The following is a 19449-nucleotide window of genomic DNA, read 5'->3' on the forward strand; positions in this document are numbered from 1 at the left end:
AAGATGAAACTGGTCAAAAACCTTAGGAGAAATCTATTAAAGTTTGAGGTGGTAACTTTAACAGACCTAACAGACTAGATATGAGATTGATTAAACATTTTTAAGCAAAAATGGCCAAAATTTGTCCTTTGACCCAAAATGGCAGCCTCTCTGTACATTTTAGGACATACTTCCAACAGACTACATACCAAGTTTCAGATCTCCTATCTTTTGTTCAGGGGGTGCTGTTGATCAGTTTGGCCGTTCCCACTTTTGATTCCATTAAAAATACTTAATTTCAAATGGGGGACAATTTTTTGTATAGCTTCCTGAATTTTTAAATATATTTATGCCCCTGAATTTGCATTTTTGGCTGTAAAAAAAGAAAAAGAAAAAGAAATCCTTCAAATGCAATAAGCCTTCACAACAGTTTCACTTCTTGTGTCTTATAAAATAAGACTGTTCTTGTGTCTTATAAAATAATGGTTGGATAAGCAGTTCTTCAAACGTGTCCTAAAAACCTCAAATTCATACAGTTTTTTTTTTTTATAGTAAGCCATTCCACTGTTGTGCTGCTCTGACTGTTACTGAAGATTGACCAAATGTAGGCCTGTACTTTGATGACTTATATTGCCGTAGTATTAACCTCCGTGTTGGGTTTTTCTGTTTAGCAGCTTACATATAATTTTAGATATGAGATTGCTTAAACACTTTTAAGCAAATTTTGAAGCACTATCAATGTTTAATATATCGATGTCATCTGGCTGGTGTTCTTCATGATTCACACAGTTTTGGTTTTGGAGGATGGGAAGTCGTTTGCTTTAGATAGAATTTACATAATGTACATAAATATAGCGGAGTTTTACTTTATTTCTTACATGAATGTAGGCAAATTTGCTTTTGAATTTCAGGATAAAATGCATGTGCAAAATCGTAGTAACTATTTTGCCATTCAGATCTCCACAGGAGAGCAGTTTCAAGGAGGTAGAGCGACTATGCTGCTTCCAGAGACGTGTGGAGGAGAACCAAGTGACACTTGGGGAGCTGCTTATGACACATGCAAAGATTTGTCTCCATCTTAATAGATCGGATCAGGAAACTGCACAGATTGAGCAAAATATTCTGCTAGAAACGTGGAGGGCTCTGGAAACAACTGTTGAAAACCACCTTCATCATGCAAATGTCCATTCTCATTACATCAAGACTCTTCTAACAAATCTGCATAGTCTGCAGGAACATGTAAATCTACTCTGGAGCGACCTTACAGCCAAGCGTTCCCTACCTATTAAGTGGTGTTGCAAGGAGGCACAAATCCTGATGGAAGCAAATGCTGAAGTTAAAGCAGCCAAGCAGCAATACTTCCATTTACAGCAACTATCAGAAGAATTACTACACAGCTCCCAATGGAAGAGAGAATCAGAGGAGATAAACAACAAGCTCAAGGAGATTAAAAATGAGCTTTGTCTCGCAGATGAACTGTTGTTATCTCAAACAAAAAACAGCAGCAACCCCATCATGGAGAAAATTATCACAGTAATTAGAGATGGCCTTGCATGGGCCAAGCAAATGGAGATTGGCATTGAGGGCAGAAGAAAGTGGGTGCATCTTCTTCCTGAAGAGGTTCACCGGCAGCTCAGAGATCTAAAGAAGCTTCAGTCTGAAGTAATGGCCAAACAGGGTCAACTGGAGTCATTGGTGGAGGAGGTGACAGAGCTGCTTCCACAGCTGGATCAGGCTCAGGAGGTACCATTTGTACATATTTCTCTAGAACGCCTTGAAGAATTGTCAAAGTTCACCACTGACAAGCTGTCCAAAGCTATAAAAGAGTTAGAGTTTGGGCTCCAGATGAGAGAAAAGTTATCTGAGCAGATGGCTGATTTAGACTCTTGGATTGTTGTCTACCTACAGACAGAGGTATCAAGGTGTGCAAAAAGTGAACCTATAAGTTACAGTGATTTGGATCATAAAGTTTGCCAGGTCCAAGAACGCCTAGCTGAGGGAAAAAGACAGGCAGTAATCTGTGAGGCTCTTTTAATGAAGAGTAAAGACATTGCAGTAGAACTCAGTGTAACAGAGAACTGTCAGCTTTTTGACAAGATTAGAAAGCTCCAGGAAGAGATCAATACCATAATCAACCACGAGAAGGCCCAAAAAGTGGAGATGGATCAACTCATCAAGACTGTACAATCAAGAAAGAAAACCTTTGTCAGTATTGAAAAGAGCTTGAGGCAAATGTCAGTCGAGATGAGCAGACTGAGGTTTCCGATAAAAAAGGAGGCCTTGCAACTCTTAAAACCTCTAAAACTCCTCCTTCTGGAGCACAAATCACAGGTTGACTGTCTGATACCATGGACTCCTCAAGAGCAGTTGAAGGAAATAAATTATGTCATTTCTGAACTTCAAAATAAAATTGCATCGCTTGAAATGAAATCCAGGGATCATGAGAATTACCTGAACATCAAGCAGGGATTGGGGATTCTGAAAGAGAACCTTCAGCATCAAATTTATTTGACCAGAGAGAATAGCATGGACCTGGTAAAGAAGTACAAAATATGCCACAGCCTCCTCATCCAATTTTCTTTAATGAAAGGATTGCATAAACAGGCTAGCTACAATCTTGAGTTGATCTCTGCAGACCTGTTTCCCTCACAGCTGACTGTGGAGCAGCAGGGGCTTAAAGAAACTGAGGACATCATTGATACTTGGGAAATTACTGTCTTCAATAATCTCAGTCTCATTGAATTGAGTGTGCTCAAAGAATTGGACCTTGAATCAATGAGGAACTCTACTCAGGATTTTCTCTCAAAAACCCTCAGAGAGCTTCAGAGCACCTCTTTGTTGAAGCCCAACCAAGTGACAATTGACAGGGAATACCAGCGAGTTCTGTCTGTAAAGAAGGTAGTAGAGTTACAAATGAGAGCATTTCAAGTGTTAGAGCAAAAGAAGGGAAGCACAAAAAGGAGACAATATGATAAGTTGATGGACTTGAAGAATTCCATCCTGAATGAATGTGACTCAAAAATGGTAAGTTGTGATTTCTATTAGAACTGAATAATACTTTGTTTACTATCATGTTTAAATATTTTATAAATGAAGGATTTGTTGTTTTGTTATTTTTTAGTAATTATTTTTTTATTTAGAAAGACAGATTTCCATCACATTCGTTAATTACAGCTTTACCCATTTAAGATCGTACATGAGTATACAACCGGAGAGTCCAAGAGATTTTGTCCATACTGCCTTTCTGGTATTTTTTACAGCCTATTACTAATTTTGTTGTAAACAATAACAAAAATGAACAGAATTGAACAATAATGGGGATTGCCCCATCTTGAGCAATAAAAACCACAAGAACATACAAGGGCAGGGCACATAATTCACAAGAACAATCAAATGAAGTCAGATCTAATTGGTTTTACATACTCAGTCCATTTTGGTCCAGATCTTATAAAACTTTCCTTTTTCAACTTGGAGGGAAAAAGAAATCTTTTCCACAGCATAAATCTGGTAAACAATTTCAATCCATTCATCGATAGTGGGTGGATCTGGTTTTAGCCATTTCCTTGTGATGGATTTCTTACTGGCTGCCAGTAGTATAGCCAGCAGTTTTTTGCCTTTATTGGTCCATGTGTCCAATTGTAAGTTGCCCAAATACGTTTCACATTTGAATGGAATGTTTACATTGAATATATTTTCAATGTGTTTGTGGAACTCTTCTCAATATGGTTTTATTACTTGGCAGTCCCAAAAAACATGGAAGTGGTTGGCTCCGTTAGACCCACAAAGTCTCCAGCAGGCGTCCCCGTTTCTTTGATATTGTTTCTGAATGGGTGTAACAAAAAATCGTGCAATGTTTTTCCAGCAAAACTCCCGCCATGTGTTTGATCTGGTTGAGACCCACTGCAGTTGACATATTTCCTCCCAGCCTTCTTGTTAAATTATTACCTTCATTTCCTTTTCCCATTTCCTCTTTAGTATTTTGTATTCTCATGTTTAGATAGATGTATGGCATTATATAATTTAGAGATAATTCTGCTCTCTGATGTGGGCTTAATTAGTGATAGAAACACCTCCATGAAACTTGAATCCTTTTTTCTCAACACTTCTTTAAAATTTCTATTAAAATAATGTCCCACCTGCAGGTACCTAAAAAAAATCATCTTCTTCCAGTCCATGATCCTTCTGTAAGGTTTCAAAACTCTGAAATATCCCTTTGTGGAGAAATGAATAATAGGTAGTTAATCCTTTTGAGATCCATAATTTGAATCTGTTATCAATCCTACTTGGTGCAAAATCCGAATCATAGGCACACCACCTCATAATTTTAGATGTATCTCCTATTCTGCAAATTTTAGCCAATTCCTGCCAGGACTTGAGAAAGCTACCTGTTATGGAGTCTTCTGGGATCTGCTGTTCTTCCTGTAATTTATAATCACTAAGTAGGGCTGTTATTGGAGTTCCTTTTATTGTCGTGCCTTCTATTTCCTTCCATGCTGCGATGTATGATGGTGAACACAGGCAGATTAAAGGTCTCAGCTGGGCTGCATGGTAGTATTCCTGTAAACAGGGAAGGCCCATTCCACCCTTTTCCTTTTTTAGTTGCAGAGTTCTAAACTTAATTCTGGCCTTTTTACCCTGCCACAGATACCTCACTATTAATCTATCCCATTCTGAGAACTGTTTAGGTGGGATTCTGACTGGTAGACATTGAAATAAGTACAGTAACTGTGGAAGGATTGTCATCCTGATGGATTCTAACCGGGAGTTCAAACTTAAAAAGGGGATAACATTCCATCTATGTAAATCTGATTTTATTTTCAAATTTAGTGGGCCATAATTTGTATCAAACAGTTTTGAGAAGTCCCTCGATAGTGAAACACCCAAATATTTGATAGACTCGGCCTCCCAATTCCAGTTGTACCCAGTCTTAATTGAAGACGGTGGATCATAGTTAAATGTTAAGGAAACCTTAACACACCTGCAGGACAGAGAGTGGCAGTCAGACTATGTGTCCTCACCCCTGGGTGTGCTGGCTCTCAACCTTATCAACTTAGTGTCACATCCAATTCCAACCCTTGCCTCCAGAGCTACAAAAGCTACATTTATTATAGATACCATTATCACTCAATGAGGCTATTCAGTGATAATGTAGCTAAATATCTGGCACACAGAGCAAGAGACAAGAACAGGAGACACGCAAAGATGTAGAGACACTAGAATAAACAGAAGAATAAGGCATAGCAGCACTGAAGCTGAGCTAGTGCGTTTCATACATTTTGTGCATCAGAAGGGATGTGCACAGGTTGTACATCAAATGATGTACAACAAGTTGTTTGGATAGTTTTAAATCTTAAAAACTCAAAACCTCTTATTTCCTCAAGTTTTCTTTGATGAAGAAATTGTTTGATCTGAAACATTTAAGTGGGGCAAAAATGCAGAAACCGAAGCATTTAGGCAAATGCCTTTTCATGGAACAGCAATTGTACTTTTTTTTCCAGGAGGATATGTTGAGGGCAAGAGATTGCCTGAGAAGCTACACCCTTGCTGCCAATAAAGCCTTCCAGTTTCTGCAGGACATGGAGGTCTCTCTGCTGCCTCTCCAGGGTTCTACTGGACCATGTTGTGAAAGGATAAAAGAGACACAGCATGCTTTGGCATCTCTTCAGCATCAGTTTCAGGCCTACATTGAGGAACTTCAAAAGCAGGCTGTTGTGTTGACTAGCTTATCTTCACAGAGGGTAGGACAGCTCCAGGAAAGGATCCTGAGTCAACTCCTAGTTCGAATTTCAACACTCCTGGCACAAGGACACATGCAACTAGAAAATCTGCACAGGTAAATTGGGTCTAACTGCTAATGTCAGAGGATTAAAAAATTTTATAACTGCAAATAATAAAATGTTGCATGTAAAACTTTTTATACAATCAAACTATTTATATGATTTTACTCGGCTCCTAATTTTATTGTTTTATTTAGATTTTATGCGACACCCTAATGAAACAAACTACATTGTTTACCAGCAGACCTGGACCTGCAGAGAAAGATGCTGTACAAAGTATTATGTTGCTGTATAATGTCAAAAGCATTTGCTCAACCCTTTAACGATTGGGTTCAGGTTTTCTAGTCTCTTTTGAGGCAATACTTGTATAAAATCCATCAGCTAAGCATGCAGCCACCTTGTACAAACAGCTGCAAAATTTCCTCATTCCTAAGTATTCCGCTGTAAACTGTGAAAGGATTGGGAATGACACCAACTTATCCATGAATTGGTAGATCAAGTAACATCACAGAGTGGTATCAGCTGATTATGAGACACAGATTGCAAAAGGTTCACCAACTTTTGACAGAGTCAACAAAGCTCCAAAGCTCCAAATTTCATGTTGTATTCAGATGGGTTGAAGAGTGGTGTGTAGAGATCTTCATTGAATGGATTTTCACTGCTGAGCAGATGTGGAGGAGCGAGTTTGGTGCAGGAGAACTTCACACCAGATATCATATCCGATATCAGTGTGACCTCACACATGTACTTATGGCAAAAGTCAGCCAAAAAAAAAAAAAGTAAACACCCATAAACATTGCAGAAAGCCTTCCCAGGGTAGCTGGAGTTGTTAGGATTTCAAACTGTTACCAGGTTCATGATTGTGTAAAGTCAAGTGGGCAAATAGTTTTGGCCAAAATAATCAGTGGGACTTCATGGAAATGCACACTGGATTGTCAGATATTTATTTTAAGTTGTTGAAAACTGTCTTTTTCCTTCCAGTTCACATTTATAACCAACTTTGGAATGTTCTATCACCATAAATATCAATAAAATAATTGAGATGTGTGATTGTTGCTTAACAGGTTAAAAATGTTCAACATTTGCTTTAACTCAAAAGAAGTTTGAGCAATGAGCAATAAAAACTGACAACTTTTTATAGGTGTGCAGAGCAGCACAGAAGCCACACAAAGTCTCAAGATGAAATCCTTAAGAGAGTTGCTCATTCAGCAGACAGACTCCTGCAGCAGATGTCTCAGAAAGTCACTTGCCTTGATGACTGCACTGACCAGGAAGAAAGGCTCACAGTATGTATAAACTGCTTCCTCATAAGACTGAATTCATTTCAAAGTTCAATCATGTATGTTGCAAGTTCTTGCTACCTTCACTTATTGGTAGATGCCAGCATAAAAGCAAAAATGATTTTACAAAGTTATGATTTGACTCAGTCACATTGAAACTTCTTTTTGTTCAGGCACTGTCTGAAGAGATGGAGTCCATCATGAAGTGTCTGAAAAACATGAGGGAGTGGTGCTCAGAAATGAGCTGCCGTGAAGGCCGGGAGGCAGCTGTGACCACCACCTGGAGATGGGTATCAAGATTACATCGCTGCGTGCACAAGTTGACAGCACGCAGTAAACAGAGAATCGCAGAGTGGCTCGAGATTGCCAACAGTGTAAGTAAACCAAATAAGTGTCCTCTTAAAATTCATAATTTTGTTATTAATAATCCTGATAAGAGGGAAGAAAATAAGCTTTGGAGGATTTCAGATGGGATATAAGAATTGTGGCATAGGATGGGCTATCTTTGTTGACTTGAAGAAAGTGTTTGAAGCCTTTAACCTTTAGATTAACAGCATAAATAGCAGCATTAAGTTTTCAAAAAGTATTTTTTTCTGTTGAAATGACATGAAATTGATATAAGAATGAGAATGTATGTTTGCATAAATAACACATTTTCTGAAACTTCTGTCAATGTTGTTCGTGTATCCCAGGGTTCTACACTAGGTCCTCTGCTTTTTTGGTTTTATATTGATAAGATCCCTAAAATGTGTCCACCTCATGTAACTTAGTCAGATGCAGATGAGACCATTTTATATGTACAGGCAAAAACAAGGATCGAGCCCCAGACATACTGTCAAGGTTAACAGGTTATGTTATAATTAATTGTAATAATGGATTTGGTATCTCCATTTAATAACTTTAATAAAAACTTTCAGAATGAAGTTTAGTTTGATGTCTATAAATAGCATAAACATTTGATCCTATTTATAAAATGATGACAAATATAACAAAAATGTTGATCCTTGTTATCTAATTTTATATCATCAGCCTGCCAGGAAGTGTAGATAGAAATGAGCCTCTAAATCATACACATTTACACAATGAACTATCCATAACTATGTTTGCGCAGTGTCCTTAGAAAGCCAAAGGTAAATACATGATATGCTAATGGATGGATTTGCTGTTTAGGTGGAGAGAGCCTCAGCTGTTTTGAAGAAGGTGGAGGCAGAGCTTCCTGATGCATCTGAGACTAAGGTATCCACTGAGGAGCTCCAGGAGCTGCTGCAGTCTTGGGAACAGTACCAGGAAAGGCTGGACTGTGAACATCGAGCCCTGTCTGCTCTGGAACTACGCACAGCCAGGTTGTTGGGTGTCCCCGCCCATCTGGAGCAGGCTCCACCCCTTCCACTCTGTCAGCGCCTGCAGTTGATGCAGGGCCAATATAGCAGGTATGTATTGTGTATATTAATGCTGTATGCATCTCTACATTTTGAGGAAATTGTTAGTTGGTGTTGTAAAAGGTTAGGTTACCATAAGCACTGCTACATTTGGGGCATTGATGATGATTATTTATTTCAGACAGACATTTCACCAACAAATCATAATAATAATAAAGACTTTCATGTTTCTAAGTGTAAATATTATCAAATTTACATAATGAAATACATGTAAATACACGACTTATTCTGTGACTGAGAGTCTGAAAAGGAGTATCATGAAGTTTAACTTATATAATCATACCCCTTTTCCATTCATTAATTCATAGCATAAATAGTTTTTCTGTTTCCAGTATCCTTTCCAAAAACAATCAATAATAATAATAACAACTATAATAATATTTCCTGAACCAGATGAAAGTAATACATACACACATACTGTATATACAAACCATCTACCTGCATATATACATAGATAATATATACCTATTTACACACCCACATATATTTACACACAAACCTGCACCCAATTGCCCAAGTCATCCACAGTTCTGTAATTCCCAGCCAAATTCATCATCCCTGTTCATCCTTATACTTTTGAATAGTAACCATTTTGAGTCTTTTCTTAAAATACCTCATGCTTGGACTTCAGTTATTGCTAGATCTGACACAGATAATTGTATCTATGTAGTATAAATTTGCATCGGTCCCATTTAATGCTCTGGCATTAAATGGGATAGTGCCTTCCAAAATTGCTAATTTTTAAAGAAAAGAAAAAGGACCTGCAGCTGGAGCTGCTATGAAAGATGGTTTTACAAATGGTAAATGGCCTGTACAGCACTTTATCAAGTCCAGAGGAGCCCAAAGAACTGCACATTATATTCAGTCATTCATCCATTCAGACAGTGATGGTGGATTGTACTGGATTGTAGTCACCACTGCAACCCTAATGAGCAGTCAGACAGAGGGGAGGCTGCCATGCACCGGCATTATATTATAACAAAGTTCAGGGGCCTCATGCATAAAGCGTGCGTGCGCACAAAAAATGTGCTGCGCCATATTTTATGCACAAGTCGGCATGTATAAAAATTAACTTTGCGTCAAAGTTTGCGTAAATATACGCACACTTTTTCTGTGGTGTGAAAATGTGCAGCAGTCACGCAAACTTTTTCTGTGGACAATATCAAACTACAAAGCCTCAAAACTCACTTAAATGCACTGAAATCTGACTACATTAAATGTTATTTAGACTAAGAAGTTTCAAATCTGCTGTTTTTTCTTCATTTTAATATTTTATTGTTTAAACGTAAACAATGAAACTGAACCGCATTTTTCCTCAGGCAATAACCTAACACTCACAAAAAATAAGGGGGAAAAAAAGGATGTGAAAACCTCACTCGAATGTAAATAGTACTTTTCCTCAGTTTTTGTCTCATAAAGATTGGTCTCTGCGCCAAAGCGCATGAAATGCATCTATGGGGTAATTTTATTCTGACTGAAAAAGAAAACAGGGTTGGATCAGCAAATTAACTCCAGACAGGTGTGATTATTTTTAAGGTAATCAAGGTATGTATAATCACATGTATTCAAGTAGCTGCCCGAAGGAGAGCCACGTAAATGTGGAGCGCTTTGGCTCTAATGGAGAACATCGCCAATGGAAGGATTCAGAGGGAGCGACTCATCATATTGATCAGCTGGGAAATGTTGATGATGGTTTATTAGCGTTTAGATTGCCCTGATCATCCTGGAGCTCTGAGCAAAACTTAAAGAAGGAGCCGTGCGGTACCGGTACCAGTCCAGCTGCAGTCATTCTTCAGTGGAGCTGCCTGCTTTGTGAATGCGCCTTCATGGACAGAAAGCATCTCTATTTTATAAATGTACAACTTATGCACATGATTCTACTATTTAGACTAAACGTCCAATTTCCCCACTCAATGACTCTCTGACTCGTTGTTTGTCTTTAAATCCAGCCTGAAAGCGCTACTGTTCAAACAGGCATTTGCACAATCTCTTTATTTATTTATTTGGATTTTTTTTTTCTTTAAAATTTATTATTTTTATTTTTGTGAGGTGACCTTATGTGTCTTGAAAGCATCTTTAAAATAGTTATTATTCTTATAAATATTTATACAGCTACAAACAAGGACGTTGCCATGGTTATTGCTTCACATGGTGGCAGACTTCCAGATATTTATACTAATTTACATATGTATTTAAGGGTGGCGACAGGGTGGACCAGCAGCTGCCCTCAATTTCCCGCAAATTAGGATTTATAAAGGAAAGATGCGCAGCCACGTGCGAGTGCACAGCTTTATGCATCCAAATTTTTTTGTGTGCCGCACTTTTCTAAATTTTTCCATACGCCAAGTTTTAGTGTGAAAACTGTGCACTCTTTTATGCATGAGGCCCCAGGTGATTGGGAATAACACAAAGTTATCCATGAATTGGTAGACCAAGTATCATCACAGAGTGGGATAAAATTTCTCTCTAGAATCCCTTGATAGTCTCGAGATTTAGTTATATGCTGCACAGATTCAAGGCACCCTGTGCCAGATGCAGGAAAGCAGCACCAGAACACAACAGAGCCTCCTTCATGTTTCAAAGTATGGACAGTGTTTTCTTGATATGCTTCATTTTTTTTATCTGCGAACATATGATGTGGCTTGCCAAAAAATTCCATTTTTGTCTCCTCTATCCATTGGACATAATCCCAGAAGCTTTGTGGCTTGTCAACATGTAGTTTGGCAAATTCCAGTCTGGCTGTTTATTATTTGTTTTCAACAATAGTGTTCTCCTTGGTTGTCTCTCATTTAGTCCACTTTGGCTCAAACAGCATCGGATGGTGCGATCTGACACTGATGTTCCTTGAGCTTGAAGTTCACCTTTAATCTCTAGAAGTTTTCTGGGCTCTTTTGTTACCATTCGGATTACCCATCTCTTTGTTTTGTCATCAATATTCCACCTGCGGCCACATCCCGGGAGGTTGACTACGGTTCCATGGATCTCAAATTTCTAAATAATATGTGCAACTGTAGTCACAGGAACAACAGGCTGCTTGGAGATGGTCTTAAAACCTTTACCTGTAACATGCTTGCTATTAAGGAGGAAATTTATTAGGTTAGCTTAAATTTTGGAAAAAGCATGGCTCTCTTTTCCTCCTGTTAGCCCGGGTCCCGAGCGGATGTCGTCACGGTTGGAAAACAGACGGCGAGGCTCGATGACGTCACAGAGATACAGAGTTTAATTCAATAGAAAACACCGTAGGAATTTAACAAGAAACTTCAGAGTGCACAGAAGTACATTCTTTACCTGAGACAAAAGAATTAAAAGAAAAAGAACAAAGGCGCCTTTGGAGACAGCTGATGCTTAACAGTAAAACAGGGCAGCTGTCTGAATTCTTATTATTGAGCATTCCCTTTTCTAGTGAAGGCGTTTCTCTTTGTTAATATATGCAAATAGGGCGTACCCCTGTTTTGACCAACCAAGAGCTACCTTGGAAAAACTTAAACCTTCCCCTGAGTTTTAATGACAAATATCAAGAGTCATTTTAGTTATTAAAGTTATAAGTTATTTTCACAAAACCTATCTTGCTCCTCTGCAGTCAGCTTCTCCAAAGATTTGAATCTTTACGTTATCACAAACAATAATGAGATAGAAGTCTTTTTCAACCTGTAAAACATAACATTCAAACCATTCTCTTTTGATTCCGATATTGTCATAGTTAGTACATTTTCAAATACATTCCATTTACTAGATTAGTACTTGTAACTTGGGTAATATACTTTAATCTAACACACTATTGCTATCAATATTTAAAAGGTGTATCAGAAATTAAACCTAAGTGTTTCCAAGATTCCTAAGTTGTGATCAACTCCAGATGCAACTCTGAGCTCCTGGGAAACCCCCGACCTCTGACCTGTGAGCCGGGGAAGATATTCTTTATGGCCTACTAATTTAAAGCCTTTCAAGAGCATAGTGTTTTATGGCTGCTCTAAGTTACAGCCTTGCCAGGAGAATGTTTATCTCTGAACTCCTACCTTGCATCAGCTTGTCCAAATAGGAATGTTGATCTACTTAAACGCACATGGCATTAGCTTCACTATATTAAACAATCAAAAATAGCCATATTTCCTTAACATTGCCTATACAGTAATTGCTTTCTATTCTCCTGAGACAACACTTTCCTTTGCTTCCTCTAGTCCATGTTGAGTGTGGTACATACAATGTCACCAAACAGCACAGTGACTACCTATAGTCCTATATATAGGCCCACTGACTGATTACAAGAATGTAGACACCTGTATTGCAAATTAGTGGACAAACCTTGATTTTACATGTCCCTTTGGTCACATTATTTTCAGGGAAACCATCATTTTGGTCCAAGTCTGTTTCATGAGTTTATTTTTTAAACTAATTATTTTGAAGCATGTTTAAAAAACAGTGTCTGACTTTCATTTGTTCATTTTCATAGAATTTTTATTACTTATTACCTTTGTCAGATTCAAGTTAGCTTTATGACCATTGTGGGTTTTTTGAGGGGTATTAACAATTTTGTCCATGTGTGTATGTATTTTATAATTGTACATCTTTTAAAGTCAGGATTATAACTTTTCAAAATTAATACCTCAAATAATTTCATATTTTTTCATGTAACAACAAATTTGTTTGATTTGATTGTGTTTTTCTCATGATAGACCAACAGAAACCGCAATGTACTTTTAAAATGAAAGGAAAAGGCCACCATTGTTTGCCAAACATTTGGGAAACAAGTGTCTGGCAATTTGCCCAGAAATAAATGTTTGCAGTTTAGTGAACCATGAAACAAGGTAGAGACATTGGCCCAGGTTAGTTTGGATAGCTTTTGTCGTCAATAAATGAAATCAGCATTTGAAGTGTCAAGAAAACTGGTATGGGGTTTGAGATCTATCCAGGTACACGCAGAAAAAGGTGCATAAAGGCTTAGGAGAAATAAAGCAATCTTGTGTTTTGATTCATATTTTATTATGTCGAACATGTATTAGTACAATTGGTAATATGTGTATGTGAATAAGTAATCACTGAATGATTCTGAAATGTATGAATAATGATCTGTAATGATAACAACAAATAATTATGGTTGATGAGTTATAATCTGAAAGAGATGTAAGTTTTAATGAATATTAGAGCTGAGATGCTTTAAATGATTTCAATACTAAGTTGTTGAATATGGTTGATAATGTTAACAAGACAAAGAGGGCAGTTATAGAAAAGAAGGAAGTTGGAACAATACAGTCAGCAGGATGGGTGAGGCCCGGCTGACAGGAAATGTCGCAAGTAGGCAAAAGGTTGCTGGACTCAGTAAACAGGATGGGGGCCAGTACTTTCCACCGGAGAAGCAGCAGATGTTCAGGAAGTCAGGCAGACCAAGCTGTACACACACACACACAGAGGAGAACAATATAAAAGGAGGCTGAAATGAGAAAGTGAGTGTTCTTTGTCCTCGGCGCTGGAAAGAAGTCGATACGGGGAAGCAGATTGAGGAAACAGCAACGGACCGCACCCTGGAACCACGGGAGACTTGAGACTCCGCGCCGCCAAGAAGGGACAAGTTCCGGACGCCCAAGCCCGAGTTCCTGATTCGATCGTCGATCTTGCCTCAACCCAAATATATTGCAACAGACTTGGAGAAAAGACAGAGTTCCCGGAGGGATAAAGAGCTGGGTTTTTAAAGGATTTAAACCCGTTCTACTTTGCTACTATTCTAAGGAGGATTTTTCCGCATAAGGACAAAAATTCTGACCAACGCTTCTGGATGTTCCTGTTGCTAAAGGTCCATCAGCAACTGGGTGTGAGTTGAATTTGCCCCCAAAAAATCTATCTTAGAACATGCGACATAAGTTAGGGAAAGGAGACAGCATGGTATGGTTATACATGTGGATCTTATTATACTGCTCTCGAATTATATACAATTGATTATTGATTTGTACGTCACATATCCCTGCTTAAGCTTGCTTAATAAATTCATACTCTAACATTCTAATGAGGTTGGTGGACATTGGAATTAATTGAGTCGTTTAATCATTTTTCAGTTCTTTTAATAAAGGTAAAACTAATGTACATGGTTCTAGTAAAGAGGAGGCTTCATAATTTCCTTTGGTGAGAGTAAAATAATGACCCAGGGACTTACATCCAAGTCATTAAATTTAATCTAGCCGGTTCCAAGAGCAAGTTATATTTTAGAAAGCGAGCTACCATTAACAGAAGTGGTTATTGGAATTATGCAGCTGTGAGGGCTACTCAGCTGATTGTTCCTTAACTGAAAAGGGTCGTAGCTTCTGGATTGAAGGTAGTTAGAGCTAGACGAATCGCTTTCGACACCAGTTTGAATAGATTATCTCTTATAGATCTCGTTTAGGGTAATACCCAGGTCTTAGAGATTTTCCGGACCTGTTAGACAGAGAACTGGTCAGTAGTCAGCCCCAGAGGGTTGTGATGAAGTGGGCGGGGCTAGCTATTGCAGGATAACGGACAGAAGACATTCAACATTCTGTGACTATAAACACTGTTGAATGATCTGACACATTAAAGAGGCAGTATTATGTAAAACCTACGTTTTCGAACTTTACGTTATATGATATTTTTTAATCAGAAAATAAAGCTTCCGCAAAACAGAGCAGCCCTCACTGTAGCTTGGCATTTTAAGTGTGTGAATGTGTGTTTGAAGGTGTGAATGTGTGAATGTAGTGTGGAGCACTTTGGGATCCTCTGGACTCGATAAAGCACCATTTACCATTTCACCAAATTAATGTATGACAATAAAAATAAAAAACAACAAATCTAGAAGTGGATACATTATTTTTAAAGGAATTTATACTGAGATTGAAATACAAACAGTTGACTGCACTAGATTTTAGGTATGGGTATCCTGACAGAGTACACTAAAGTTTGTTTTGAAAAAAGTTTCTATTTCTATTAATACTTTTGAATCACATTGTGTGTTATGTTGGTTTTGTTGTGTATTTTCAGTGTGAGACAGAAGAGCAAGGAGGGTTTTCTTGCAGCCAGGCTGGAGATGGATGAGAGAGACAAGATCCAAGAGGAGCTGCAGGTTATCCATGTGTGGCTCGAGGATGCAGAGAGTCTGCTGTCAAAGATGGAGCAGAGTAGCAGCACACACAAGCTACAGGTAAGAATTAACTCTGAAACAGCTACATACACACGGCAGCTTTTCACTGTTGCTGTTTTTACACTAAACCAGAAGTGTACTTTATTCATACATCTACGATGTATATGTGTCTACTTTGAACGTGCTTGACAAACAAAGCTTGATTCTGATTGTGAATAATAATTAAGTAGCTTAGCGCCAAGAATAGAGCACTCAATCTTTCTTTCTTCATCTCCTTTTATGGAAACTTTGGTCTTCTAAAAGAGTTCCGTCTCCCCCTTTCCTCAGTTTATGTTATGTTTCCTCATAACTTTATGTTATGTGTCTGACTATGGAACCACTAATCTTTTGTTCTGTTCTAGTGGCAGAATATTTAGTTGATTATTAATGTCAAATCAGCCATGGCTAAAGACATAATAAACTCACATGTTTCTCAGTCAAGGATTAAACTATTAAGCCCCATGTAAAACATACAGTAAATCTAGAGATAAACTATGATATGTAGTTTGTTTACCTAAATACAAAGAAAGAACCACAGACAACATTTATGAGTTTTCAACCAAGCTTCTGCAGAAGGAGAAAACATAGCAAACCACTTCTCCAAGGTGTTTACCATGCATTCTGACTCCCTGCAACAGAGCCTGTCTTTTTATTAAGCAGGAGAAAGAATGGAGTCAAGAGTGAAATGTGGGAGTGATAAATCAAACAATGGCTATTCTGAAACAAGGAAGAACTACATTCTACACACAAGCAGTTTAAGGAGTATCCCAAGATAAGAAGCAGCTGCAGCTTCAAGGTTTAGGGAAAAGACAAGTTTTGTCTTTCACACGGTTTAACAAATTCCTCCTCTCTGGGGTGTGAATACTAAACCTTTAAATGAAAAACAAACTGGTAACTACTTATGTAAGAATGATAACAAAACATAATTATTCTAACAAAGTACACTCTATAACAATTCTAGTGGTTTAACATAAAAATGAGTAGGTCACCAGGTTCTAAACATAGTTTGATCTGAAGTACACAAATGTTAGATTCCTCCATTTATCTATAAACCGATCCTTTATTGAAATTAAGAGTCTTACTGCGCAAAGTGTCAGGATCGGGGGTTGTTTGAGGTTTGGTTTTGGATTTTTGTCATTTCCTTAGTTTTTTTCTATTTTTGCCTTGTTTTCCACTTCTGTTCTTCCTTATGTAGCCGCACTTATCCGACTCATCTGTTGTACATGTACTCTGCGTTGTGTGTATAGGCAAAGGGAACCAGCAGACGAGGACACCAGGGTATATTGCAGCAGTAGGGCAGATTTATTCTGTTTAAAACAAAAAATGCATCAGCACTCCAGTTCTTGGGCTCTGGCTTTCCCACACACACCTCTCCCCAGCGCAGCTTGGCGCGAACTGAAAGACTGTGGTAAAACCAACCAAAATTCTCTGACATTCACAAATAATAAAGTAAAATGTCAAGACAATTAAAATAAGACCATACAAAAATAATCTGCCCACTAGTTACAATATTTTATAATTCAAACTGAAAATATACAAAATACATTAATCTAACATTCAGATAACATTTTGAAACAACTCACATACCTGTTTAAAACAAAAAATGCATCAGCACCCCAGTTCTTGGGCTCTGGCTTTCCCACACACACCTTAACAAATCAAAAGAACAAAAATAACCACATTGGCACGGTAAACTCAATAAATGTCCTTAACGTGGGAATTAAGTGCCCAGTACAGTGCTGCACTAAACATAAAACAGTTGGGGAACAACATATAAAAACTTGCGAGTTTGGCAAAAATACTTTTAAGGACATTTTGAATACTTCAACAGACAAACAGAAGACAACTTTGTACGCTTACCTCTCCCCAGCGCAGCTTGGCGCGAACTGAGGAGGGCAGCGCGAACACACAGGATATGACAAGGAGACAGGAAACAAGAAAATAAAAGCTTCTCCGCCAAAATAAAATACAATTCAAAAACTAAGAAAAACAAATATACACAGGTAATGAAGATGGATTTGAGGTGAAATATAAACAGTTTTACACACTTGTTACATCTACCCCTCCTATATTTCACCAAAATCCAAGTCAGTCCAAATTTTGCAATCCTAATACAAGAAAAACTGACAAATTTGATAAATATTTAACACAGGGTTGCCATAACCAAGTATAGCATTCAGCTTGAGAGCCACCTACAAAACAGGTTTCGAAGGAACATACGGTTGATCAGGCCTCTGCCCTTCTCAGATCAATATGATGCCATTTACACCATATAATTCTGTGTCTACTTTAAACCCATAAACACAATACCGGATGCATATTTGAGGAAAACAATATTCCATTACAGTTATATTGCTGAACTTTCCATATAAAGACTCTAAACAAATGAGTTCACTCAAAACCAAGTAAGAATGGACTGGGATTTTTGGCTCACAGAGTTTGCCAAATCCCTAAAATCAAAAGGTCTTTGAACCATGGATTCAATGAGTCTGTTCACCCTTTTGCTGACCCTGCCCACCCGAGTCCTAACGACTTGGTCAGTATTCTCTGGGGGATGACACATGTCCATGTTGGCGTCTGAATTTACAGGAAGAGCCTCTGTGTCCATAGAATGAACTTGACTCACTGCATGTAACTCTTCTTCTGCCAGATGACTATCAGCATGTTCACCTGAGAGTTCCAACACACTGTGAGGCGTCACAAGACTCTGGTTGGATAAGCCTGGTTCTGACACCTCTCGATCCAGAGAAACATCGCTGTCACAGTTCGTCAATTTACTCATCTCCCATGCATTATCTCTATCATCCAAACTTCTCTCTTCCGAAGCATCAAAGGAATCCGACAGGCCTTGCGCCTCCTCTGCCCCGACAACAGCGATCTCATCCTGTGGTGTTCCCACGGGTAGAAAGCTGATGTCCAGTATCAGATTTCTGTGCACAATTTTTTTGTTACCTTGTTTGTCCTCCAACTTGTATGTGTGAGTTTGGAGATTCCTGTCAACAACTGTGTAGACTTTAGCACTCCACTTGTCAGATAACTTTTTCTTCCCTCTTTCACCCTTGTTTGCTAACAGGACCCTGGCTCCAATGTTCAAATGGGTACCTTTCACTTTTCTGTTGTACCCTTCTGCTTGTTTATCTTGTTCTTCCACAGCATGTGCTTGAGCTATCCTAGCTGCTTCATACAGATGTGACATAAGTGTTTCGGCATAGTTCTTATAATCAGTAGTCACCGGATCACACAACACCTGTTTGAAGATCACATCCACAGGGAGCCTCGGAACCCGACCAAACATGAGTTGGAATGGAGCGAATCCTGTAGTCTCATGAACTGTTGCATTATATGCAAAAGTCAATGTTTGTATTTGTTCAGGCCATTTGTTCTTCTCTCTGAGTGGCAATGATCTGAGCATGCTGCCAAGTGTGCGGTTGAACCTCTCGGTGCCCCCGTTCCCCATGGGATGGTATGCAGTGGTGTGAGACTTTGATACTCCCGCCAGTCGAAGCAATTCAGCAATGAGCTCACTTTCAAAGTTTGCTCCCTGATCTGAGTGGATCCGTTCAGGAAATCCATACACACAAAATACGCGGTCCCACAACCTTTTAGCAACCTGCTTTGCTGTTTGATTGGTGCATGGAAATGCGTGGGCTAGCTTTGTGAAGTGGTCAGTCAGGACAAGCACGTCCACTGAGTTTTGCTTTTTATCCTCCGCACTCCAGAAGTCCAAACACACCAACTCCATTGGAGCAAAGGTTCTTATGCTTTTAAGAGGGGCTCTAGCAGAAGGTTCTGGTGTTTTGGCAAGAATGCACCTCTGGCAACATTTGACATACTCCTTCACATCAGTATCC

At 38.6% G+C, this 19449-nt stretch overlaps 1 protein-coding gene and 1 long non-coding RNA gene across 5 annotated transcripts in view; one reads left to right on the forward strand and one right to left on the reverse strand.

Annotated features, from left to right (window-relative positions):
• The window catches only part of LOC114155726 (uncharacterized), a 274038-nt gene that overhangs the window by 227291 nt on the left and 27298 nt on the right, over positions 1–19449 (forward strand). For all 4 annotated transcript variants that reach the window (XM_028035761.1, XM_028035762.1, XM_028035763.1 and 1 more), the window contains 6 exons: positions 936–3003; positions 5478–5812; positions 6898–7042; positions 7210–7410; positions 8207–8466; positions 15460–15619. In XM_028035761.1, coding sequence (XP_027891562.1) covers positions 936–3003; positions 5478–5812; positions 6898–7042; positions 7210–7410; positions 8207–8466; positions 15460–15619 — 3169 coding nt within the window. The remainder of the gene's footprint in view (positions 1–935; positions 3004–5477; positions 5813–6897; positions 7043–7209; positions 7411–8206; positions 8467–15459; positions 15620–19449) is intronic.
• LOC114155727 (uncharacterized) lies at positions 16147–17944 on the reverse strand. The gene is made up of 2 exons (XR_003597814.1): positions 17248–17944; positions 16147–16967 (listed from the first exon to the last, which is right to left on the reverse strand). It is a non-coding gene; the product is annotated as an uncharacterized LOC114155727 (long non-coding RNA).

The sequence above is a fragment of the Xiphophorus couchianus genome, chromosome 13, assembly GCF_001444195.1.
Source record: "Xiphophorus couchianus chromosome 13, X_couchianus-1.0, whole genome shotgun sequence".
Classification (NCBI taxonomy): Eukaryota; Metazoa; Chordata; class Actinopteri; order Cyprinodontiformes; family Poeciliidae; genus Xiphophorus; species Xiphophorus couchianus.